Here is a 27,532-nt window from a genome sequence, read left to right as displayed (position 1 = left end):
CAGTCATAAACTTAATAGCACTTAATGAGTTCACTACAAGGTTTAACTGGAGAAAGATAATTAGAAAATATACTACAGCAGATATGGAAATACAGAAAATGCCACCTTTGTGGCCACTTAACAGAACCTGAAAAAATAGTGCATGGAAAGCAGGTTGAATACCAAATAGCTGCTTTTCTGTACCTCTGTCAAACTACACTTTAGAAAATTAAGGAAATTCTTTACTTGACACCTCAATGCATCCGTCACAGCAATCAAAAACATCTAAGTGGATGGAGTGCTGCCTCATTTCCAGCTCTCATTAGCACAGAATTCCTTTCTTCATCTGTCTTGCTCTGTCTATTAATGGGGATAATTATGCTGACCTCCTTTATAAAGCACTCGAAAATATACAGTTAAAAATGTTCCTAAACAAGTAATTACATATAATAGCAATCATGTATCAAACTTCAGTTATCAACTCATCACATGAAAGCAAGAATACAATTGTTCCTGGAATTAGTACACAAAATTCAATTTCTGCACCGACATTAGCTTCCTAGTACTTCCATCATTATTACTACAGCTGCATTATGCTAAAATGCACTAAAGAATCTGTCTACCACTGACTGACATTTTGAAGATTTTCCAAGCTTTGAACAACAAAAGACCCAGGATTCTTTTCAACAATAATTTCCATGTTAATAATTTCCATCTTGTTAAACAGAGATACTTTTGACCAGCACCAAGCTTGGGTGCTATTCTGAATCTGCAGCCTGGATTGTTGCAATGGCTCCAGGCTAAAATAGGCTGTAACACTTTGCAAATGTATTTTCTTGTTTCATCCATCAACCCCTCTCTCCTTACAGGAGCTGGTCTACAAGGCCACAATTTCATCACCAGCACTTACTGTCACCAGTTTCTCTTTCCTCTACATCTATATGTTACTTTCCTCCTTTCAGATGCACACAATGCCCACAATCATTCAGTATGTTTGATGTACACATTTTTCTTTCATCTTGTGCTACTAAAAATGAAAAAAAGGTGAGAGGATTTGTTATAAAATTAAGCTACTTACCAACTATTGCCAGATTATGCTCTGAGCCACACGCGATCTGAAAAAGAAATATGAATGACTAAATCAGAACCTGCCTACCAGAAGGAAGACAGTCACAATTATGACAGGAAATTAAAAATTAACCTGAAACAACCAACTACAGTTTGTAGGACGCAAAATCAAGGTTGAAGTGTTCTCATGGTTAAATGGAATTTCATTTGTAGCCTCACTTAGGGGCTTAGTGGCAGGAGTGCATGATTGTTTGTTTAATAAAGAGGTATTTTCTTCTCAAAATGCAGACATTTCAACCCTTTCAAGCAAGACTGGCCACGATTCTGCAAAAACATCACACCTTTGACAATACCCACTGGATCCAACAAGAGGCACAGAGCAAACACAGATTAATCCATACAGAGGCAGCTGGGAATCAAAAGGGTGATGAAGATTTCCGTCTCTGTTACCTATATTGTTTTTCCAGCTGACCCCTGAGGAACTGCTCAAAGTATACAGGCTCAGTGTGATAAACCTGATGTGATATGATCCCTACAAGTCACTTGCCTAGAATGGAGGAAAACTACCCAGGGACTCAACCCTTCTGTTAGCTTATTAATGATGGAAATCATTAAATGATTAATGAATTTCTTTTCAAAGCAAACTTATAGTTCAGGTATTTTTCATCCTTCTTTGTAGCTGCAGTGAACATGCCTGATGCTTAAGTTGCTTTAGTGTACTGAGTTTTTGTAAGTTGTCCATCAATGATGGTAACACAGGCACCCAGAGCAGCCCTCTGTCCTTACTGCAAGGGTTTGTCTTTCCCACAGAATTTCTTTTGCAAGGTCACTGCTGGCATAATTGTCTGATGTAAGAAACTTCACTTCACACAAGGTTACTCTGCTGAGTGTCCTCAAGTTTTTAATTTAAATAAAAGCAACCCCCTCAAAATTCTGTATCCAGTTCACTGTCTTGAAAGTACTTGTCCATTATGCCTAATACTGAGCTGGAGAAAACTAATAAGCACATTCGTCCTAAAGAACATTTGCAATGGCAATACAGGAGTATATGCTCAATTATATTAAAAACTAGAAGTCCATACCATCAAAAGTTTATATGGTTCTGTGCATGCATAACTTTATAGCTTTTACAGCCAGAGAAACAGCTATAATCACCTCCATGTCTGCAGAACATAAAACCATAGAAGTTAATAAAACAGGCCTTGTGCTCAGCTCACTGTGCTTGAGAATTTACTGGTGAAGAGACACCCAAGACTGACACACTGAGTAACTTGAGCTCCTGTGTTACAAAGGAGCACCACAATCATTACTACGCACATTTTACTTGTGCCACAACTGCTACATGAAAACATTTGGGCAAAGCCATCCCAACACAACAATGGCAAGGAAGAAGAAAAAGACTCTTTAGAATAAAGGTCCTTAGACAAAACATTAAAGCGTTTGGGAAAACAGTGCAAGAAAAATAATTCAAGTGACAGCACATTCCAGCATGGCCTCATCTTCAGAAAAATCAAGAGAAAGCAGCAGGAAAAGCAATGCCTTTGCAAGAGCACTAGCAGGACTGCATCAAGTCCTTTATTCCACAATGCTGCAGACAGGAAAAGCTCCAAGTCCCAGCCATGAAAATACATAAATCACTGCCATATCCCACATCTCTATCCTCACAACAAGACCGAGCCCTACACAGCAGCAGGGCTGGCTCCTAATGCCTATTTACTGGCTAATGCTCCCACCTGTGCTTCTCAGGCTTATAAACTGATGCCATGGCAACAAGATCCACACATGGAAGCACATGCAAAGGCTTTCTAGCAAAAAAAGCAAAATTCTCCTCTTCACCAAGTGCTGAAAATTGGATATATTGAAGTCGCTGCTAATAGAATAAATAAATTTTATCTGAGGTGTGAATAATCTTGGCTAATTCCCTAGGAAATACACTGACACAAGCAGAGATTCAAAAGCATTGGCACAAAAAAACTGCTCAGGCTGGTGGCTGACACTGCCAGGACCTGCTCCAGAAACACTACATTAAAAAAAAAAAAGGAGAAAAAAAAAAGCCCCACACGAACAAGGTGTTATTTAGATTGTAAAAAACCACCCCTGACAAAGAAGCTTTTTTTTTTTGCTACATCCAATAGCAGCAGGTACAGAGCCTGCAAAGCCAATAATAGAATGTTGGTGATGTCAAACAGCTTTGCTCAGGTAGCTGTTACTCTGGCCACCATTCAGAGCTCCCACCAGCCAGCTATCAGGCTGTGAGGGACTCAGTCAAATTGCTGTTTTATACAGACTGGCCAGCCCTGGGGAGCTGCCCCCAAGGCAGCCACTCATGGCCAGCATGCTGCAGCTTGGGGGCTGATGGGGTACCAGCTGCTGCAAAGCACAAAAACACCTCTTCTGGGGGGGTAAAAGCCGCCTCAGGGAAGTGCCAGCTTCAATTGGAACCAAGTAAAATGGTTCTGCTGAAGGCAGTGCCCTGGATTCACCCTCGACAGCCCAGAGCAAGGACAGCACACACCCTGTACCAGCAGCAGTTCTGTGCTCCAAAGCAGAATTTGCTCAATTTAGAGCACAAGGTTCACCACACCTCTGCCTTGTCACAGGGTGTCACCACCTGACAACACAGACTGACTTTGTAGGAACCCCCAGATTAAAAAAAAAAACTTCAGAGAGCTCTAAATTTAGCTTTCTGGAACACCTTGTCCATCATCCACGTTCCTTGCTACAGGCTATACCATCCGCCCACAGGATTCCTGCTGGCCTGCACACCTATGCCTCTGGAGCTCAGGAGGGACCACACCACAGAGGTGAAGCAAGGTTGCCACTGCTTAATGAACACTGAAGCCTTGCAGGTACTCCACAACATCTTTCATACAATAAAGTTTAAGATGTGGCACCTCCTTTTCTCTCTGACTCCCCACAACAGGCAGCAATCAGCCAAGAGTGATTGATTTGCTGGTACAAATACAGACCAGCCAGAGAACAGCACTGCTGAACAGATGTTTTATGCTTCCATTAGATGTAATAAACTCTTCAGTCAGTGCAGGTCACTGGGAGAAGCCTGGTATTTACTGCAGCAACTATAATTTTCTGGCTACTTCTCTTCTGTCCCCACCCCCAATGTGCTGCAGAGAAATTAAATTCCAACAGACATCTGCATGCTTCCAGTGGGTTAGTACATTCAGGGATGCTTATAAACACACAATAATGCTTTCTAATTGGGCAATAATTTTACATTATGTTTTAATTGAAAAAAAAATCACTAAATCACTAAACTTAACGACAAATCAGAGACTGCTACTGAGCAAAGCTCTGTGAGCTCAAGAAACACAACTCCCTACACAGTAAAGAATTCACACTAAAGTTCTCAGTTTGGAGGGAAATTGGAGAAGTTGTGAAGGATATTGTGTTCTCTACATAAATGATCTCAAGGCACGTGACAAATGTCTATAAGGCAGGCAAAGAATGCTTAGGGACCATTTCACCCAGAACTTATTTACCTTATTATCTGTGCTCTTTCAACCATACATAAATTGTTTGTTTCTTCCCTTAAATTGTGCGCTAGCAAGCTGTTTTGTACCTAGCAATGGCTGTGGTTCAGATCCATCCATCCATCCAGAATTAACACGTCTGGTGTAAGCAGTCAAGGGACCAGCATTTTATTAATCATAAATAGTATGATAAATAGCATAATCACAGACATAAGCTGCAAGGATGGTGAGGAAAGACCTTAGCACAGCAACCACAAACTCTGGGCAAAACACCAACACCTTTCTGCAGCCTACATATATGCTTATGGCCCAGTCCTCACAAAAATTAATTGACTGCATGTAAAATCAATGAGTTATGCAAAAAAGAGAAAAATATTTTATTCTTGAGTGAAATATTTTCTATCTTAAAAGCACTACATGAAGAAGCAAAATAATGTTTAGCACATGTTATATAAACATTCCCATATATACCTGGGTGTGTGTATAGATACAAAAATGAATATATACATGCATATTGGAAAAAGAAGGTTATCTACTAAACAAGATATTTATCAGGGAAGAAAGTTCAGACAAAACATTTTCTGTCTGGGATAGAGATCTCACCTTTGCAGACAGCAAGCCAACACATACAGGACAAGACTCCTGTGGATATTTAGACATGCAGTCTCCCTTGGATTTCAAAAGGTAATTAAGAGACAAAAACACCTTTTGCCAACCATCCCCTAAGGGACTTCTGAGTACTGTAACAAAACAAGTCTGACAAAGTATATAAAAATCCAAGTTTCAAGCTACTACCATGACTACAAGGCTGTTCTTTCTTTTCTTTCTGTAACCCCAGTGCTTGGACTGAGTGCAACCCACCAGGAAAAAAATGGAATCAGAACTGCAGGCAAAGTCAACCTCCCACTGCAGCAGAGGGGAAGGGACACCACAGGAGAGGGCACAAAGAAGAAGCACAGGGAGTTGGACTCACAAGAGGGATTACAGGATGAAAAGTCACAAGCATCCAAACATCAAGGTGTTAAGCTAGAGCAACAAAAATACCTCAATGCCATTTATTTTTGTTTCACCACCCTACAAACACATGTTAATTCCCTTCAGTGCAATTATTTCTCAAAACATGAAAGGCTGTGGAGGCTTCTATCACTTCTTAGAGATGAGAGCATGATGTACAAAGAAGATTTTTAAGGATGAATGAACTGATGTTTAAGAGGTATGCAGATTCTAGTCTCTGTCTTCCTAATTGCACTCAGCTCTTTTTCAGGGAGAGAGGGGGCAGGAGGCGAGGGAAGGAAACTCTGAAAGGGTGGGCACATAAATACTTTGACCCAGGACTTTAGCCATGGTATCTCATGTCTTTTGACAAATTTCACTGTAAGGAAATTGCCGGGGCCAGATGATGGCAAATTTTATTCCTTCTGAGATCAGAAGTCCTAATGGAAGGAGAGGAGGTGACCGAGAGACTGCAGATCAAAGCTTACATAAGGCAGGGGAATCTTCTCTCCCGGAGCTGCTCTTCCATGCCCTTGATTAATGTGTGTAACAACAATTTGTACTGTTTGACACCCTCGGTGCAACTGCATTTGTATGCAGAATTCTATTGATGTGTAAAAATAAAGTAAAAGGAATCTAATTAGCAAAGCTGTCCTGCTTCAAATGATCCTTTACTAGGAACTCTGTGTTCCTCTTCTGGATCATTTGACTCCTGATTGATAAGAAAGCAGCTTGCTAACCTAGTCACATTCCTTGGCCAGCATAAGACTAAGTCCACTTTAATGCAGAACATGTTCCTAGCTGTTGGCTGCAGCAGGTGAAAAGTAAGAGGGCTAGTGTCCTGTAGATCACAGGATATTTCCCATTTTTCATCAAGTTTTCTACCTAAAGCAGATTTTTTTTTTATAGTTGTGTGATTGGCTTTTTAGTCTTTATGTAGTTTTACTTTCCCCTACAACAAGAAAATCCACAATAAAATTTAAACTGAATGCACATAATAAGGTCTGGAAGAAAACATTTCTTCTCAAACCACACCTGACCTAAAGCTAACGTGCCATGTAAGCACACCTTTGCAAGCATGGAGGAGAAGAGGAAGCATTAAGGCATTGCCAGGATGCAGTAAGCTTTCAAAGGAAGATTTTACAGCTCCCAGTAGCTTCCAGAGTTATGATCTATGCCCTCCCTGCCTGAAAGTAATTCCAAGCCTGCAGCAGTTTCAGCACAAGACACAAAATGCTTTTCCCCCATGCAGCATTTCCCTTGCTTCTCTACCCACTGTTTTCAGAGTCCCATCTTCCACCACTCAACACCCTGCCCTGCCAATTGCCTTACAGTCACCAAAAAGCCCGGTGGCCAACACCCAGAGCTTGCCTTCACACCCCCTGTGCCATGTGACACATACGTGTGTCCCTGCACACCTTCCCACTCTGTGACACTAACCACAGTGAGAAATTGCTCTGCTCTCCCCTGACTGAGCACTACACTTCCAGGAAAGCCATCTTGTGGTTAAAACGGTGCAGTTGCACTTCTGTGATTCAACTGGTGCACCTTGGGTCTCAAGTGCTTGCACAAGAGGGAAACATTTGTTAAGTACAAAGCAAAAAACCAAAAAAACCAAACCACAAACAGCAACAACAAAAATAACCCAACCACCAATAAGAAAAAAACACAACTACCCACAAATGCACACAACCCCTCCAAACAGTCAAAATAAAACCACACACCAAAAATCAACTAATCTTTTAGTATCAGAGAGGAAACACCACAACCCCAAAACCCTGTCATTAGTGATAAGGCACAGGAGATGAAAATAAAAGAAGGAAAGAACAGCTATTTGTTAAAGCAGCCAAGATTTTCACTGAAGGTTTACATCACAGTAACCCATGTGCACCTCCTAAGTCTACTTGAAGGGAGATAACATTGAAAAACTGGTTACATTGAAAAAAGTAAATATGGACCATTTGCCTAAGGCTGAGAATGAAAAGACTGAGGAGGTCAACACAGAGTAAGATCTGTGTCCACCTATGAAAAACACCTCATCTTTAGATGACTCCAGAACAACAAAAAGTGCTGAGATCTCAGTAAGAACACTCAGTGGTATTAGGTTTTAGTCGAATGACAAGAATGCAGCCAAAACAAGTGTGATAAAAATCTTTACAAGTCAGCAAGGTCAGCTGGCTCTTCTCTCTTGCCTCAAGATTTTCCAATTAGTTCTTGTACCCTTCTTCAGGCAGTTCTCTCCCTCCCTTGGGGTCCAGAAAACATTAGTATCTTTCATTCCAGGAAAACCAAGCTCTGCCACTTTTATATATCCCTCAGCCTCACTAGTCCATCAAAATTTTCCATTTTTGTAATCAAGACCTCAGCCACAAAGCAATTTTTGCCTGTCCTTTCATCATTTTTAAAATGAACAAAGTAATGGTCATTCAATTTCAGTTTGTTTCCTGTAATGGGCTCTCCATTCAGTCTTCATTATTTTGTGAAAATTAAGACTGAAATATTCCTACTGATTGAAAAAGAAATCATTCATCACAGCAGCCCTGGTAACATATACATACTCCTAAACCTATGACTGTGCACTGCAAATCCCACAAGACCAAAATCCTTACTAACATTACAGATATCCAGATATGAGCTAGAGGAATGGGGTCTTCAGCAAATGCATAGTTTCACCCAAGGGAACAACTTCACCATTTGTCTCAAGATTACTTTGATTTGGTTTGTTTCATGCACAATTCCCAGCTCCTTGCATTCTCAGTGTCACTCTCTCAGAAGTGGAATGACAGGCACTAAGATGAATACCTTACAATCTGTTCAGGTTTGCTTTGGGGACTGCAACTAGTTTGTTCTTTGAGGCCACAAACACCCTTTTGACATTAGAAATTAAAGAAGCCAAGGCCACAGAAACACAAAGTTTCAAAACCTCCTTATACACAGACTTGTCTCTACCATCAACACACACATCCTTATGATCAGATTATTCTGATGTTTTCAGGTCAACAATTGTGGCTTGCAGCATGCAAAAAACCCACTCAGTATCTGTCTTTTCTTTCTATTGTACATGAAAGCAGCAAAAAGACAAAGTTCACTATAGCATATAAATGTCATTATTATCTATCTGAATGTGCTAATTTCTAGTACTCTGAAATTAATGCAATGGTTCTGTTAAACAATGATTACAGACAAACATTCTGTCAAAGTATATATCATTATTAATCATTTTATAGGCTTAGAATAAAAGTCATGACAGCATGCTATTATTTGGCAACAAAACATTGAACTCCACTTAAACAACCACATTCATTTGTGGATGTATAACTGCATTTTAAGTTTTGCAACAGAATCTGGGTTTCACATGTCTTTCCTTGTGGCAAAACAGTCCACTGTTTTTAATGCATTTGGAATACTTTCTGGAATATTCAGTGCAGCTGGGGAGAATCAGAGAGCAATCAAACACACATATCAGGGGCACTGAGCTCTCTCAGGAACTCAGCTCTCCCCTCACTGTGCTGTTACTGCAAGACGTGTCGCTACAATTCCTCTCCACAACAAACACACTGCAGTGAACTCGGGACACTCAGCCTGCAGGATTACACAATAGCACAAAGCCCTGCATTTTTTTTTTTTAGGGCTCAAAAGAAAAAGAGCACTTCTTATGAAGTTCATACCCTCAAACAACTGACTGTCAGGGTAGTCTCACTGGATGCTGTGAAGAGGCAGACAGTGTCCCTAAAACACCCCTTTAGAGGAAGCAAGTGCTGTCGTGTGGCTGTGGCCACCTCATTAGGGCCAGAGGGAACTGGCCCCACCATTGTCAGGTCTGACTTTGCTCACCTTCCATAACCCTTCTTTTCTAGCATGTGGGATTTTTTCAACATCCTCACAGTATTTTATTCTTTAACATGCTTTTTACCCATGCAATCCTTCTTAAAAACTGCGTCCAAAACTCCAGGCAATATTATCAAAATAATAGCAGTAATGATGTCATTATGGAATATTACCCCTATTTCATAGTGCAGGGGCTTTTTAACTTCTTCCACCAGTAAACCCAAATTTATGATAGCATTTTAAACATCTCAGTTCAACCTCCCAACCCTGGATGTGGGAAGAGTAATTTTCAGGGAAATTACTAAATGTTCAAGGAAGCTCTCACACAAAATTGGATTGAGCTTTCATTTCCATGCTAGCCCTGGTGACCTTAGCATGTACTGCTGCTTGCATAAACTGGCAGTACACAAGTACAGTGTCATTGAAGGAAATAAAAAACTTACTTAATTTCCAAAATATTTCATGTTATTTGAAAGAAATGAGCAGGTTATTTAAAGTACTGGAATACTACTGTGTAATATCATTAGAAGCATCCTTTATGGGACCCAATGCCTTTGGGAAATATTATTCAAGATAACTAGCAGCTGTTCAAGAATGCAAATCTTTGCCTGATTTCCAGCATGACACTCACTGACCTCCCCCTCCTCCACGTGCATGTAAAAATTGAAATGTTGTGAACATAACTCAAAGCCAAAGAAACACCAGCACATGAAGAACTTCTCCTAAAATATGACACAGTAAATAACAGAGGAAGACAAAACCACTTTTTCATACAACAACTACCTCAACTTGAGGACAGAATTTTCTTGGTTCATTTACTTCCCAGAAGAGCTGCAGGCATGCAGCTTCTATATCCTCGTACAAGAATACCAAGCCATGAATTTTGCTGACTGTCCGCTCCCTTACCTCTCCAAATAAATGGTGCTTATGTCTTTAGGGTATCATGTAACTCTGCTCTTCAATGTTGGATTTTGTTTCTGTAGCACTTACAGCACAGCTCCCTAAAGCAAGCTTGTTGGAAATAAATAAAATGTAAACTTGCTTAGAGTCCAATGCAAAAATCAGTAAGACAGCTCTTCTGAATAAATAAGTTTACCATTTGAAAGGACTCAAGTAGTGAGACTGAGCCCTGATACTAGACACAAAGAAAGAATTAGGGAAAAGAACATGTCTGAAGAGGCTCTACACAGGTAATATAAAGGTATTTTTACTAAAAAGCTGAAGTAGAGAATCATAGAATCATTCAGATTCAAAAATATGTTTGAGAACATTGATAAAGATGCTGAACAGGACTGGGCCTGACACTGAGCCCTGGGGAACACCACTGGTGACCAGACACCAGCCAGACTCACCTCCCTTTTCCCACCACTCCCTGGGCCTGAGCATCCAGCCAGTTTTTTACCCACCAAAGAGTGCCTCTGTCCAAGCCATGGCCTGCCAATTTCTCCAGGAGAACACTGTGGGAAATGGTGTTAAAAGCTTTACTGAAGTCCTGGTAGAAAACATCCACAGCCCCTTCCTCAACCACCCAGCAGGTCACTTTGTCAGAGGAGATCAAGTACGTCAAGTAGGACCAGCCTTTTCACGAGCCCCTGTCTGATGTCCTGGTTGTCCTTCATGTGCCACAGGATGGCACTCAGGACAATCTACTCTGTGACCTCCCCAGGTACCAAGGTCAGGCCTGTAGCTTCCCAGATCCTCCTTCTGGCCACTCTTGTGTCACATTTGCCAACCTCCCCAGTGCACCAGTACTGCTGATAAAGGATGGAAAGTGGCTCAGTGAGAATTTCCATGAGCTCCCTCAGGTGGACTCCTGCAGCCTGAGGACCTGTGGGTGTCTAAGTGGTCACTGACCATTTCCCTTGGATTATGGGGGCCTCATTCTGCTCCCTGTCTTCCAAGTCAGGGGACTGGTACCTGGAGAACAACTTGTCTGATTATTAAAGACTGGCAAAGAAGGCATTACACAGCTCAACCTTTTCCTCATTCTCTGTCACCCTATATCCCCCACACATCCAATAAAGGATGGAGGAGAGTCTCCTTAGCTCTTAATGCATTTATAAAAAGATTTTTACTGTCTTGCATAGTAGCAGCCAGATTGAATTCCACTTGGCTTTTGGCCCTGCATGACCAAATTACATCCCTGTAGTCCTCCTGAGCTGCCTGCCCAATTCTTCCAAAGGTGATAAACCCACTTTTTTTTGCCTCTGAGTTCCAGCCAAAGCTCCCTGTTCAGCCAAGCTGGTCTTCTTGCACCAGCTCTTCTTTCAGCACATGAGGACATCCTGCTCCTGTGCCTTTAGGATTTCCTTATTGGAAAATGTCCAGCCTTCCTGACTTCCCTGCCCTTCAGGACTGCCTCCCAAGAGACTCTGTCAACCAGACTCCTAAAGAGTTTGGGAGTCCACAGTAACAGTTCTGCTGACCCCTTTCCTTACTGCTCCTCCTACAAAGGGAGCAGGATGGATAGTGAAGGTTCTGCAATGGGAATTCATTTAGAGTTCTTGAATCAAACCTCCATAAGAAAGTTCATAAAGCTTGATAAATGGGCAAGACTGAGACAGACAAAATTTACCGTGGTCAGGTAGAGCATAATAAATCTTCCTGGATACCAAAAAGAATCATTTAGACTGTTCAAATATACAGAAAGATTCTAAACTAGTTGGAACCTCTCAGGGGAACTATATAGCATCACTGTAGACAATCCACCAGAAATATCCATTCAATATGTAACTGCAACACAAAAAGCAAGAAATTAGATTAGTTTAGTCCTAAGCACACAAGCAGTCCTGGTAATTTATTAATACTAGTTATTCCACAAGAAACACATATTTGATAAAGACTTAGATTTGAAGTCATATTTCTAGGACCTCTCAGAGCCAATTTGTCTTTTTTTTAAATTTTTTTTTTCAATATTTTTTTGTTATTGCTGTTGCAATCTCTCTAATTTCCTGATCAGAATGCCATACACTGTCCAGGCAACTGCCTGACAGAAATCCAAGTATATTAGGCCTGTGTTTGACACTGAGGCATTTATCAAGCTTTTATCTCACAAAAAGTAGGTATCACATTAGACTGACAAGATATATTTTCCATAGTCACATACTCACTTGCAAGCAACTACATCATCATCCTTTAAACTTTTATTGATCCAAATTCATGTCAAGGCACACCATTACTTAGCCAAGGCAAATACCAGGCTGACAGGCCTAAAATTATTTGAGTCATTTTGTTCAGTCCTTCAAAATACTGGCAAGGCATTGTCTTACAACCAATCTTCTGAAACTTACCTGACATTCTGGGGAAAAATTATTCACACCAACAACCTAAACAGCACTTGAGCTATCTCTTTTTAAACTCCCAAAAACAAAAAGTTGCAGCTTTGATTTCTAAAATTCTACCTCCAGAAAAAAATGCTGGTATGGAGAAAAGAATCTCATTCCTTTATGATACTTCTGCTTTTTCCCCTAAATGCAAAACAGAAAATTCTACTAACACAGAATTTGCCTTCCCAGGGTTTTGCCAATAGACATATTTAAGATGTTTTAGGATTGACGGTGCATAGTCTCTTTTATTTGTCTGAGAGCAAACTCACCCTCAGTATCTTTTCCTATCCCTCTTGAGTGAAGCTGGTCATTTTGTGCTGTGGTAGCTCACAGGCCAGGCTGCAGCCAGTGCCTAATATTTTAATTCAGGGGACTGGAAGGATTTCCCACGTGTTGGATATCCCTTAAAACCTCTTATTTCCAACTTGTTAATGACTTAGAAACAGGTAATGCAGTTTTTAATATAAAATGCCCACTCCCATATTTTTAATATAAAATGCCCTCCTCCTGAATAAATTGTGACCACAGTCACTGATATTGCAATCACAACCTTTTCCATAAGGTTCCACACTGCAATATTTTGTTGCATCATGACTTAAAGGAGAGCGAGGAGGGCAGAGATACTGTCAGTGGCTTCCTGCATGAATTCATCTGTCTTCCTGCGGCACAGAAAGATTACAACATTCCCACGTGAACAGAAGTCAGGCCCCTATCCTCCTACTGTTAAATCACATTTTTCCTGTTGCTCTCACAGGGTGGCTCTGTAACAGCATACAGGAATCATCAAGACAGACAGGACAATTTTTCAAATAACATTTCATGAGCAGTTCTATATTCTCATTATAAAAATGAATGGATGCTTTAAAATAAATCCTGAAGACAGGAATACATTCCTCAGTACAGTTAGAGAGTCATTGTGACTCTGCATATTTACATTATATATATATGTATACATATATTATTAGCTATAACATAGACATTACTAGATATATATATTAAATATTACATATATATCTGTAATATATCTGTATATTTACTGATCAGAAATCCCTTCACAATACCTGCTTTCCTTTCAATTTATAAAATACTATTTAAATAATATGTGCTTTTAAATCCTAGCTTCATCTGATGCAACAGTCCACGCCACTTGACGGAAGACAAAACATAGAAACTTTCAAGAATAGAGTTTTAATATCTTTTAATAAAGTAGCAGCAGATTTTTGCAACAGACGAAAAGTACTGAGGTTATATTAAAGTCAACAGCCCACCAGACTTCACCACTAATTACAAAACACGCCCACCTCTTGTGCATTTGTAATTCCAAGCAGCATCACTGTTTAACTGGAAATCAAGAGGCTGTAATTCTCCCTATTTCAGAACCTTCCAGACATTTGGTGAACTCATTTAACCTAAAGCATAATATGAAGCCCAGCTAAGAATAACAACAACAGGAAAGCCTTCCCTGGATATTCTTGAACCTGATTAAACTGAAATAACGGCACAACACAAAAACCCACCCTCATCTGCCTTGAGTTCTCAGTCAACCAGCTTTAGAAGTGATTTACCTTCACAAGGAAGGTCATCATGTGTGAGAGGTTAAGAACTACTGCTCCAGTGTGCTGTGCAGAACCTGAGCTGTGTGTTCTCCTGCCCACACATGATGTTTACACACCGGAAAATATCAGGAGTGTTGGAGGCTGGCAGTAACCAAAGATTTTGCCATTCTGACTTGAGCACTCTCTGGCCAGCACACCATTCCTGGACACACAACACCTGAGAGCTGCAGCTCACATTCCCAGGCTACTGATGCACAAGGGGTTGAACACTTACTTCTTTGCCCAGACTATCCAATATCCACACTAAACAAAAGCTACATCCTCTTAATGGAGGTGGTCTCTGCACAGAACTGCTGCCCTGCTATTGCCATTTCAAATAACAACAGCAACTCAAGTCCATCACTTCCAATCACTCAAAACACATTTAACCACTGCAGACAGGAAAAAAAAAAGACCAGTATCTGATTTTCCAACTATTTCAACGTATTGGGTTATCATCTTCTGTAGCAGATTTCACCTCAAAAATATCTGAGCTGTTGCAAAGTACAAAGCAGCACTGCATCCCCAACTACTTGGCCAAAAAAAATGGGAATGGCAGCTTTAGGCAATTTGTCTTTCCAACCTGTTGTCATCTTATTTGCTGGGCTTCCATACTGTTGTCTCCTTATCACAAAAGTTCCATACCCTCCTGGTGCTTCTCTGGGCAGCTCCTCAGAGCACTGACTCTTTCTCCTTCACAAAGCAGCCACTGACCCCAGTTCCCCTCTCACCCAGCCACCCCACTCTTTTATAGCACTCTTCTTCTCACTGGTTACAGCTGTGGCCTGTGAAAGTCAGGCCTGTTCCTAATCTTGGATAATTGGCCCAGCTGCAACTCCTTAGGGGTAAGATTACTTTCTACACTATCTTTGATTTCTTATATTCCATCCCACTACACCAACCTAGTGCTGAAACACTATGGTACTTACTGGGTAGGGGAGAGTTTGGTTAGCCATAATACCTTTAGAATCACATAACCTGAAAAATATTTTGATTAATTGGCTTACTTTTAATTCAAATGTTATATTATCCAAGAAAATACTTTTTACCTGTGTGGGAATTTCTGCTACATTTCATGTCTTTTTGAATCTTTACACCTTTCTCATACTTGCAAACATTTTTCTTACTAAATGCCTGAAAACCTTTTTTTTTTTAAAGAGCTTCCACCTATCCAGTTGCCCAAAGAGTGTTTCATAGGACTACTGCTGGAGATGGAAGAAATCTATTCCTGAGCTCAGAGGATTGAAGCATTCCATAATTCAACTGCTGACCACCATTTGTCATACATGTCAGACAATTCTGGCCATTGATTCATTGCTGAATTCTTCACATCATGTGTGAGGTGAAGCAAACCATCTGCAAGTGTCACACACACTTCTCCTGGACTACTTCTCCTTTTCCTATTCATCCTCTCTTTTCACCTCTCAGTCTCCTACCTTCTTTTCTTTCTGTGAGCACATGAAGGACATCCTACATTCACCCAACAAGTAAAAGAACAACTGAATGAAGTTATTGTGGAAAAGAGCTAATAGATGAGCAGAGGGTCTGTGAAGGTGTTTCAGATCACTTGTAAGGGAAAACAAGGCAGTAAAATATTCTGTAGATTTTACTGGTGGACTTTACTCTATAGTCTGCCATGATCTAAAACAGAAAGGGAAAAGGGACTGAAAGTAAAGGGGAGTGCAAAGTTTCTCTTTTACCCTCCTCCCTTGGAAAATTATCAGGCTTTTGAACATTTCCCATACACTGTTTCCTCATTTTTCCCACCCTCAATTCCTCACCGAAGAGCAACCAACCTTGTATACAAGAGAGAACAGACTACTACTACTGCTAATTTACTCATACAGAGGAACATATTTAGCATAACCCTAAATTTATCACTATTAGGAACATATATAAGCCCATACTTAGAAAATAAGTTTCTATTTTGGATCTTCCTGAGAACAGAAGGCACTGCTAATTTTAAAACAAACAGAAATAAGAAAAAGCTTAAAATTAGGCTGCACCTTTAAAAAGAATAATTTCAGTATAAGACTATGATCTACAGAGTGCAAAAATTTTGCTTCTTAAAATAATTTTTAAAAGAAGGATTTTTCACATGCTTTTTTACGCAGGCTCCATCTTGACTAAAACATGAAAAGCTATATTGTCCACAAGACTGCCTGAAGAAAGAGGTTCTTTCAGGTCAGGATGAAGGGGCAGTAACATTCGCCTCAGCAATTAAGAAAATTGTTTCCACCTCTACAGGCATCAGTCCCTTGAAAACTGAAGGAACAATCTATTCAATGCAAACATGAATGAAATGTTGACCAGACAGAAAAAAAGACTAAAAATATACTTTGACAACAAAAGACTCTTTTGGAGGGGGAAAAAATGAGTAGCTAGGCTATCCATTAAAATTATTTCCCTGGCTTCCATTCAGATGCTGTCCAAGCACAGCTTCATTGTTTGGCATGTCGCTTGCATCTCCTCACGTCACCTTCATTCTCTCACTCAGATAACCTCGGATAAAAATACACAGAGCCCTATTCTAGGATTCAGCAATATTAAATCAGGAGCTAGCAGCAAAAACTGGGGCTCTCTTGATTCATAAAGAATTTTTAAAGCCCTTTTGAACTACAGAGCACAGGGAGGAGGGTGAAAGCTTTCATCAGACTGAGGCATAGGACTCGGTCAAGTTCACTTCCAAAGCAGGAGGTGTTTGTTATCCATGGTGAGAGGGACATCCAGTTACTGCATCTGCACATTCCCACAGGAAGGTCGTGCAGCTGAGGGAAGGGAATGCTGAATCTGACATCCACTTCATCAGCCTAATAAATTTTAGATTAATTACAGAAAATTATTTCCCATTGCACTTCCACATCAACGCGGCTTTTTTTTGCTTCTCAAGCCTCTTCAAGGTACAATATTGGTACCCTTCAATCATCTGCCACTAAAACACTGCCAGCACAGAACAGGACTGTACACACACCTAAATGTTCTACAGACTATATATGAGTACATATATCTATTTATATATGGAAAGAAAAAATATTTATCCAGGGGAAACTGCAGAAGGTGATTTTGGTTGATGGACACCCCCCCAGCACCCTCTCAAAGTAGCAGAAAACTGCACCATCAAGCAGACTGAGATATCATCATTATTATTGTTATTTTGGTTTAAGAAAATGCTGACATTTTATGGTTATGAATGAGGAATAGCCAGCTCACTGCCCAGTGAGTACAAATTAGGACTCCTGCTGATGAATGGTCTTTTCAGCCCACCTTTCTGGCATCCCTTGTGTGCTCCTCTCCACTCCTCCACTGTGCAGCACACATCTTTTCCAGTCCTCTTCCACTGCTCACGACTGCCACCTCACTGTCACAGACAAAAGGATCCTCTCCCTCTGCAGGGCAAGAAAGGGGACATCCCCTGCCCTGTTGCTGTGCTGCTGCCTTGCCTCTGCAAATCATCCTGGATTATCACCACAGAGCAACAGAGAGCCTGAGCTGCAGCCAGACATCAGCAGCCCTTCCATTTTCAGCATGCTTCTGTCTTATTAGGCAGCATGCCTTAACTAGCAGCAAAACTAAAAGGAAAACAGAAAGGGTGAGCCCGATAAGGGAGGCCTTATCAGTCTTTGCTGCTGACAAACCCCCCAGAAACGGGGGAGGGGAGGCCCTTTTCGAGGCAGCGCTTTTGCACACTGCAGTATGCAGGAGCCAGACGCTGCTGAGCGCACACAATAGACACAGTTGCCGTAGCAACAGCATCACAGGGAAATTTTTCAGCAAAGCTTCTTGCTTTCCACCAAGGCTGCCTACAGATTACCACTTAGCACAGGGATCTGTGTGGATCAGACAACACCTTGCACCTGTCTGGAGCATTCCTGCATGAAAAGATGCAACAATGGCCACAGCACAGGGAAGAGAAAGGCACTGCAGGAGCAGAGCAGGGGCTGGGCTCTCAAAGTGCCATCTGACAGCAACAGCTTGCAAGCCAATAAACTGTCACCTCACAACACACTACAAGTGTGATCTGCTGGAATCAAGTATGCTTTCATCTTTTGTTTTGTTTTCTGAAAAATTACTAGATTACAATAAAGATCTACTGCACATTTCTGCAGCAAGATACTTCAGTTTCTAATAATGATCAGAAAAAAAATCCCCAAAGCAAAAAAAAAAAAAAAAGCCAAAACATATAGCTGCTTATTTTTGTTTTTACACATACTTTTATCGTTCCACTAATGCTGTTTAAAGGCAGAGAAAATATATGGTGCAGCACGTGTCTTGAGAAAAACTAGTCACAAACAGAGCACTTGAATAATTTACAACCTTAAACTACACCAGTGAGTTATTTACCTTGCTCCTCCTATTTTTTCAGATAAACAAAAACACATCAATCTTTTCCCCTTGAAATGCAAGATTTTTTTTACTCAAACATTTAAGTGATCAATTGTCACTCCCAAAGAATAAAAAATAAGGGCTTGTTAAAAACATAAGTATCACTTGAGAAAGCACTTCTTCATCAGTTGTTTCTGCTTAAAGGAGTTTTAAACTTTGACATTTTCAAGGTTTTGGCATGCAATCTCTAGACTGTGAAGCTGCAAAAGTAACCCCCCACATAATCAAATGGCACAGCAGAACTGCTTTGCAACTTGCTCACGGGATACAAACATCCAAAAAGACTGGAAGCTGGCAAAGGATCAAAACTAATCAAATTAAACAGGACTGTTCCTGCATTTATGTCTTGCTATCTATAAAGATAACAGCATGTTCCTGAAATACATCTTTATGACAAACCATAGGTAATTTCAGCATCAATTGTGTATATATAGTTGCAAGCAAATGGCTGTCACACCACGCCAGAGAGCTTCATTAGAGAAGAGTGCTTCACGCTCCTCTAGAAGACAGGCAGTTCAGAAACTGTCTGCTACAAGAGCAGCAGAGACACAATTATACACCCAAGCCTTGACAGCTGGGGGAAAAGAATCACATTAGCTCTGATAAGTTTTACAAAAACCTTCAAATTTCTTGGCCCTCTGTTAATAAAGGACATTGCAGCACAACAGATATTAACTTTACCTCTGGAAGAACAGGCAAGCTCAAGATAAAAGAAGCTACTGCAGCAACTTCAACAGGAACAAGCTGAGTTTTCCACCATATAAAGTCATGACTGGGTAGCCTAAGAAAGATGCCACCACACAAAAAAAAACTTATTCCTGTTGTAGGAACATTTTGAGTAAAGTCTCCAGCTTGAGTTAAGAAAATATGACTATGTAATTTCAATAGTCCTTGTCCTCTTAAAAACTTCACACTTACAGCAGCATGTTAGAGCCAGGTGTCAGGAGCAATGCTAGAAAAGGACACACAAAATCACAGGCACCAAATTCTGAATTACTGTGGAAAAGAAAACCTACCCCTTACAATGGAAGGCATCTTTAATGAATAAAACTGGAAGGAAAAAAGGCAAAAACTATGTAGGCAGAAGCTAACTCTTCACAAGGTGGGAGAAGGGAAAGAAGGCACCCTTTTGCTATGTACATGTGGGAGCCTGAGGAAAATGTAAATGCAATTTGTGAGAGAAGTAAAAAAAAACCTCATCATCCTCTATCGCTAACACATCTGCAGAAGAAGCTCCATTTGAAAGGAGAACTTCCAATTAGAAGAACAAGAATAGCCTTACCTTATTTCAAATACAGTAGAAATGCAAAATCCTGAAACCAGGGATTTGCATATTAAGTTATCTACTGCATTTAAATCTGGGCATATTAGAAATTCCCTTCTTCTGAAAGAAGAGAACAAGCAGCTTGATTCCCTTTCTACTCACTGAACTTCTGACCAAGGTGTAAGACTGTCTGGAAGTCCTTTGCCTCTACCCTAAATAAGGTAATAATGCTCTTCATCACTCAAACACACATCCTAAAAGCAAAATACAAGGAAGAGAAATGTTAGCTTGTAACAGAAGTCTGCCACTCCTACTCATATATTTATAGCACCAGGGTTGAGCATAAGGGTTGTAGAATTTAAAATAACAGTAAGGATATTAAGGACTCTGAAGACAAGGAATCATATGGGGTAGCACAGGAGGCACAAGGAAAAATGCAGTCTGAGAGTGCAACTATCCCACTGGGAAAGCCATTGACAGGTTAATAAAGCATTCAAGGGAAATGATGATCAAGTACTGATGATACAGCTTAAAACAGCAGTTTTGAAGAGCTCCCATCCAAAACCAGAGGAGAAAGGGTTGCACATTAGTTATATGGGAGAAAATCCAAGTCCATGGGGCCTGAAATTAAGAATTACATTAAAAATTCTAATTGGCCATACAACTTCCCAAATAAATGGTTTTAGTTGCAAGGTCAGAAACACCAAGGACAGAACACCTAAAGCACTGGGAACATCATCATCTCCATTAGTAACTAAAGTTAAATTACTTTAAGATATTCTTGGCCAACATGGTGTTGTGATAAGCATTCCTAGGACAAGTTTCTGCTGAGAAGAAGGATTTGCATCTCTGAGCTCAAACTTTGAAAATCTTCTTTAGGAAATTATTGCTTTTAATGTGAATTTTTCAAGTTTTTGGTTGGTGGTCTTTAAGAAAACAGCTAGAATTTTTTTTTTAAAGATGTGAAAATAAGTACATTTTCTGAAACCCAGCATATTTTACTACAGTAAGAAAAGCAAGGCAGAAGTTTGCTTAATCCATCTTGCAGAAATTATTGTAAACTAAAAGCCAATTGCAAACTCAGAAAAGCCAGAAAAATAGGCCAGCCTCTCTCCTGACAGGTGACATGGAGCTGACAGGACTGAACAGGAGGAACACACTGTTCCCCTCCATGAAGAGGTTAATTTAAAAAAAAAGTCACAAAAATCCCTACATCTCCTCCAAAGACTCGGAGTTCTGAAGAACCCCTCTACAGGCCTGTCTGCAGTACTGTCAAAGGATTTAGTCATTCCACAGGGAGAGCCAAAGATTTTATAATTTTTTAAAATGAGATCTGATTAAAATTTAACACAGTTAAATAACATATCTAGGAGTTTAAATACCCTACTTCTAAAAATGATGGCAAGTGGAAATTGCAAGACAAGCAGGATCTTGGAAAATCAGCTGCTTTATGTGACTAACACAGCAGAGTATGACTTAAACCAGAGCTTCCAAAACTCTGGGCTATTACCTCTTCACTGCTATCCAGACTGTCACAACACACTGCACAAGTGTGAGAGGTTTGGGTGCCTTTCATTATAACAGTCCTATTTTAAAGCAAAATTTCTGTCCAAAAGAGCTTGACCTAAAAGTTACAGCCCGGAGTGCCATGTAGCCCTTCAGAAGGATCTTGACAGGCTTGACAGGAGAGATGGCAACAGCAGAACTGCCTGAAATTCAACACAGACAAGTGCAGGGTCCTGCACCTGAGGAGGAATAACCCCATGGAATAACCAGTACAGGCTGGGGCTGATCAGCTGGGAAGCAGCTCTGCAGAGGTACCTGGGGTTCCTGGTGGACAGCAAGCTGTACATGAGCCATCAGTGTGCCCCTGTGGCCAAGAAGGCCAATGCTGTCCTGGGGGGCATTAGGAGAAGCATTGCCAGCAGGTCAGGAAGGTGATCCTGTCCCTCTGCTCAGCCCTGGTGAGGCCTCACCTGGAGTGCTGTGTGCAGTTCTGGGCTCCTCAGGACAAGAGATTTGGAGTTCCTGGAGTGGGTCCAGCAGCTGAAGGGCTGTGAAGATGATTAAGGGACTGGAGCATTTCTCTCAAGGAAAGGCAGAGAGAGCTGGGCTGCTCAGTCTCAAGAAGAGAAGATGGAGAGGGTGCCCCGTCAATGTCTGTCAGTCTCTGAAAGGAGGCTGTCAGGAGAATGGAACCAGGCTCTGCTTGGGGCTGCCAAGCAATAAAGAGGCAATGGGCACAAACTGATGCACAGAAGATTTATCCTGAATATCAGGAAGAACTTCTTTACTGTGTAGGTGATTGAGTGTTGAACAGATTGCCCAGAGAGGTTGTAAAGTTCTCCTAAATATCTCCTTCCCTGGAGATATTCAAAAGCCATCTGGACAATCCTGACTAATGTGCCTGAACAAGGAGGTTGGACTAGATGACCTCCAGTGGTCCTTTCCAACCTGAATCAAGTCTGTGGCCAAGCTAGTATTCATATAACACTGCTCAGGAGATAATACTGCCATAATACTGCTGATAATACTGCTCAGGAGAAAATCTACTGCACAGCTGACACAACTGCAGGCCTAGAACAAGGCAGCACAAGAACTCAAAGTCCAGAAAGTGAGCAAAGACCATATACAGTTTCACCTTCTCTTTTTGTTATCACATTAACTCCATATCCATGATTAAAAGCAAAATAAAAGAACAACTAAGAAGAAAAGCCTTGATAGCTTAGCAAGATCTTTACTTGGTATTTAAACATAAATAGCACATAAGGTACTCCATGATCTTGTCCACAGATCATGTGGTACATGCTGCAAATTGTCTTTTTAGGAACTGAAGTCATCTCCCTTCAAAGTGAAAGCCAGGGAATGCTGACACTACTACTGTTGGCACATGTTTGCTTACCCCTATGTTTATGCTCCCTGTGTCAAGGCTTGTGAGCTGGAACAGTTTGAGATGGTCAATGGAACCCCAGAGCAGCTGATTCTGAAAAGCAGCAGTGACCCAAAGCACTGTCCATTTCAGTAACCCACACCAGGAAATTCACAGGTTTTATCCGCATTACCCATTGTAGGGAAGAAAATTCAGCAGAGTAATCAAAGCAAAAAAGAACTATCAGAGTAAAGCTGTTCTCAGGCTTAAACATAAAACTAATGCTGCTAGCATCCATGAATTTTAATACATTCAGTTCCCTAAACTGTCTGTGCTACTACAGCAACTGAAGGTGTCTCAGTCTGAGGCATTTATTCTCCTGTCTTTGAAATGCTATTAATGTTATCATTCATTTATTACACAGTCTGGAAATTATGACACTGAGGATGTCTCTTCTTTTGAGTATCCAAGTTGCTTACAAACCAAAGCCTTGTTTTCAAAAGCATTTTCTCAGTATCATTCTATGTGCATCACAAAATGAAACAGAGGACTTTTCAGTGGTCTGAGTGCTCCACACAACTGATTTCCCTACAATCATGATGAGCATGAGTTACTGGCAGAATCTGATCTGCTCTGTCCGTGCTGTTCCAGTGTGGATGTTCTGTTCTGCACAACAATTCAAGCCAAGATTAATGGAAGCTGGTTGCAGGCACACGGTTCATGCCTTCTGCACCACCCTGCTTTTCTTAGCACCAAATGTCTGTGTCCCATCTCCTGTTCTCACCATGTCTCTGACAACCAAACCTTGAGACAAACAGGGCAGCAAGTATCAAGCTCCCTTATTTCTCCTTCAATTTTTATTTTAACCTAATCAATGACAATCCCTCTGCTTAAGCCAACAAGTGTTTGGGTTTACACCATTTATCAGTGCTGTGGAAGCTTCATTGGAAGCTGAGAATGTAAGAACCTTGCAGGCTTTGCCACCTAAGGTTTGAAGGCCTCTGAACCCAATCCTCTTCCTTTTCCTGGATTACTAATAGATTCATACTCCAAAAGATTCCTGGAAAACACTCCCTTTTAGTATGGACCTTGCCCCATTGAAAAACAGACAACTACCTTTCTGTCTTTCCTTCCTACTCTTAGGTCTCAAATCTCGTGAGTGAAATATATTCCTTCTCAAATAAATGAAGTATAATGAAACCAGCTATGTCTAAGGCTAAAGATTATTGTGCTTTTTTTTAGTCTGTTATTGTCCCCTGCTTTAGATGTCCTCTTTAAGGTCAGGACATGGACGAGCACACAGTATACCAAAAGACTTACAAAAAGGGACTATTTTGAGCCACAACAATTAAGCTCCATAGTGACAAAGGCAGTCAGCAAAGGAAACTTTTTTGGTTCCTTTCACCATTTCCTCTTACATGCGAGCAAAAATTCTTATGATGGCTCTTCTGGGAATTCTTTTCTCCCTTTCTTTTGTAGTTTCCACTTCTCAGCTAATTTTGGCCTGTCCAACTGGTTGCTTAGAGATGCTTCAGTTTTTATTGCTCTTTTTCAGTTTGTACTGTAATTTTATTCTGAATGTCACCTCTAGCAAGACTAGTTTTGCAAGTGAAGCAAGAAAAGCTCAGAAAAGCCTTCTTAAACAACACCACTGAGGTCTACAGAGTAGCATCTTACACACCTTTGCCTCTCCTATATCCAAAAAGTGCAGAAAAGAGTCCTTAGCAACATCTAGCTCTGTGTCAGCAGCAAGCAAGTCTCTAGAAGTCTGTCTGACAGGACAAGATGGTTTTGTCCTCTGGCAGTGAGAGAGAAAGAGGGAGAGAAACAGAGAGAGAGAAACAGAGAGAGAGAAACAGAGAGAGAGAAACAGAGAGAGAGAAACAGAGAGAGAGAAACAGAGAGAGAGAAACAGAGAGAGAGAAACAGAGAGAGAGAAACAGAGAGAGAGAAACAGAGAGAGAGAAACAGAGAGAGAGAAACAGAGAGAGAGAAACAGAGAGAGAGAAACAGAGAGAGAGAAACAGAGAGAGAGAAACAGAGAGAGAGAAAAAGAGAGAAAAAAGGTGAGAGAAAAAGAAAGAGAGAAAGAGGGAGAGAGAAAAATAAAATGGGCCCTGCTAAAATCACCCAGGAAAACAAGTGTGTATAGTAGGGGAGACAAGGAAGGATAAAAGCAGCATCTCCAGCTCCCAGCCATGCCACTTATCCTCTCCAGAGCACTTGCTGAGGCGCTGTGCTTGCGATGGCTGGTAGGACAGTGCCATGCTGTGGACACTGGGCTCGCTTCTCTCTGCAGTCTCTGCAGGTACAGTAGGCCTGCTTCCTGACCCACTTTGCTCACCAATCTCTATTTAGCTCTACGCTAGTGATGCTCCTGGCATGACAATCAGATACTGCAGCCTGCAGTGCAGCTCGTTCCAGCAGCCCGGCGAGCTGCGAGTCAATCCAGTGGAAAAGTACTGTATCAGCAGAGCCTAATTACACTGAAGTCATCTTCGGCAGCTGACGTCAAACGCAGCCACACAAAAGCGCTCCAGAGATTTAAAAGATGCCTTTTCATTTTGAATCTACTAAATCTGCTAGGCATAAAGTAAATCCAAAAGGATCTTTTCTACTCAAGGGCTGCAAATGGCAAAAGCTAATAGAGCTAGTACCTTTTCATGGATTACCTAATCAATCTTAGAACTTGTGCCACTTAAAATCTGCCATAATTCCTTTCACTGTCATTTATTCCTAACTAGAGAGGGGCTCTACACCTTAATGTCCAGTGAAGTTGTAAACTTAATCTCACTGCAGCTATTAAAATTATCTTCTTACATGCAAGAATCAAATTTCTCCTTCAGACACAGCCACTTAAGAATTAATTTCAAATTCTACTTGCAGTTAACTTCAGATTTTACTTGCACATACATGTGTAAGGGACAAATTGGTTTTGGAAAATTAATGATTGTTCCAGAGAGCTGGGACTGTTCTGGCTCCAAAGTTAAGGTGTAATAGGTAAATACCTCTGCGATCAAGAAACTGGAGTTTGGTCATATTTCATTTATCTGCAAAAAAAAATTGTAGGTGTCTCCCTTCTCTTATAGGGAAATATTGTAAAAAAATGGCCATAACATGGGCCTCAGTTAAGAAATCCAACTGCCAAGCCTCTAAGTTATATGGCAGTAATTGACTATACTACAAACCACTACTTCCTTCCTGGGCATTGAAGTTAACTGGAGAGTTCTGCAATGGATACCATAGATTGCTAATATTTTGCACATAGAAGGCACTGAAATATGAAACATTTGTGGGTCTTACCAAATGCTTGGCAATACACTTCTTCTATTCAGTGAAATATTTTTGTACTTTAAAAACTCAGATCCTTATCAAGAAAAGTTTTGAGAGTTACTCAGAATTGTTATACCAAAACATTTTAAGTGTCTTAAGATTAAATACACTGAATTTAAAACACTCAAACTAGTACAAACTTATAGACTGGTGATAAATAAAAGCAGCAACAGAAAGTACTGAACATACCCGGTGGGGCCATGAGTGCCTTACAGGTGTGGATCATTTATAGAAGGTATTGTGTACAGGAGGGAGCATGAGGAGCAATTGTTCACAAAGCAGTCCCACTGTGCACAAGCACAAAGTCTATTCATGTGCAATATGACCGGTTTTGCTGGTTAGGAAGAACTAATACTAAAAAACTAATTCTTGTGGCTTGGCAAATGCCACAAACTGATGGCACTGTGGTGGGTTTTGCCTTTTTTTTTTTTTTTTTTTTTGCATTTGCACTACCATAATCACACTAATTTACTAAATAAACCAATGATTCCCAAAAATGGACCCCAAAATACTTATGTAAAATCTCTCCCACAAGAAGTCTGATTATCCATTAAATGGGATGATACCAGCCAACAGCAAGAGAAAACAAAATTAAACATCCATCAGAATGTGCAATTCATCCAAATTTCATACCACAGGCACCTATAAATATATGAGTCATTATTATAATGTACAAGGTAATTATATTTCATCACTCATTACCTTGACCCAAGGAGGACCTCTCATCCTCAGATGGAAGATGCAATCCAGACTTGCATTTTTATTATTAAGGAACCCTGCGAGAAGCACAGCTTACATAAAGCAGCACCCTTAGACTAGCAGCTGTGCAGATGCAGAAGAAACTCAACCTCAAAAAGCTGCTGTAGACTGCTTCTTTTACCCACCAGTGCCCTCACATCAAGTATTTCACATTTAAACCCAAGACAAGCAGACAGACTCCAACAGGGCTGTGCAGGAAGGACGCAGCTGGGACACTTGTTAGTGACAGATCTACCATAATTCACATGCACCTGGCAAGCAAAGAGGGTATTTAAAAGTACAGAGCTTCTTTGTTCCTACCTACAATGGGATCAACAACACCACTAAGAGATTATTTTGCTGCCTAGTTATTTATTGAAGATAAGCTCACCCTCAGGGCTGTCCCAGGGCAAAGAGCCTGGCAAAGCAGAGATCCTCTCGACAGTTTTTCCACAGGACTAAATTTTACAGCTCATTTGATTTTAGCTTCCTGAGCCATGCACCACAAAACTAAACCTATACCTTAAGAAGGTGCTTCTCTAACCTCACATCTACTCAATTCAAGTAGAGAATACATAGTGAGGCCTTGGAGTTTAGGAAGAGCAAATGAATTACTATACTGGATCAGCCCACTCCAGTGACAAGCATTTCACAAGCACATAACAGAA

The 27,532-nt window shown here is 40.7% G+C and overlaps 1 protein-coding gene across 7 annotated transcripts in view; it reads right to left on the bottom strand.

Annotated features, from left to right (window-relative positions):
- The window catches only part of SERGEF (secretion regulating guanine nucleotide exchange factor), a 141,807-nt gene that overhangs the window by 62,403 nt on the left and 51,872 nt on the right, over positions 1-27,532 (bottom strand). For all 7 annotated transcript variants that reach the window (XR_009114561.1, XR_009114563.1, XR_009114562.1 and 4 more), the window contains one exon: positions 1,058-1,094. Coding sequence is in view for 2 of the 7 variants with exons in the window: in XM_058025764.1 (XP_057881747.1) it covers positions 1,058-1,094 (37 nt within the window). In the remaining 5 variants the exon portion in view is untranslated. The remainder of the gene's footprint in view (positions 1-1,057; positions 1,095-27,532) is intronic.

Source organism: Melospiza georgiana, chromosome 6 (genome assembly GCF_028018845.1).
Source record: "Melospiza georgiana isolate bMelGeo1 chromosome 6, bMelGeo1.pri, whole genome shotgun sequence".
NCBI lineage: Eukaryota > Metazoa > Chordata > Aves > Passeriformes > Passerellidae > Melospiza > Melospiza georgiana.
The sequence above is the reverse complement of the archived record's forward strand: the minus strand, read 5'-3'. Positions and strand labels throughout refer to the sequence as shown.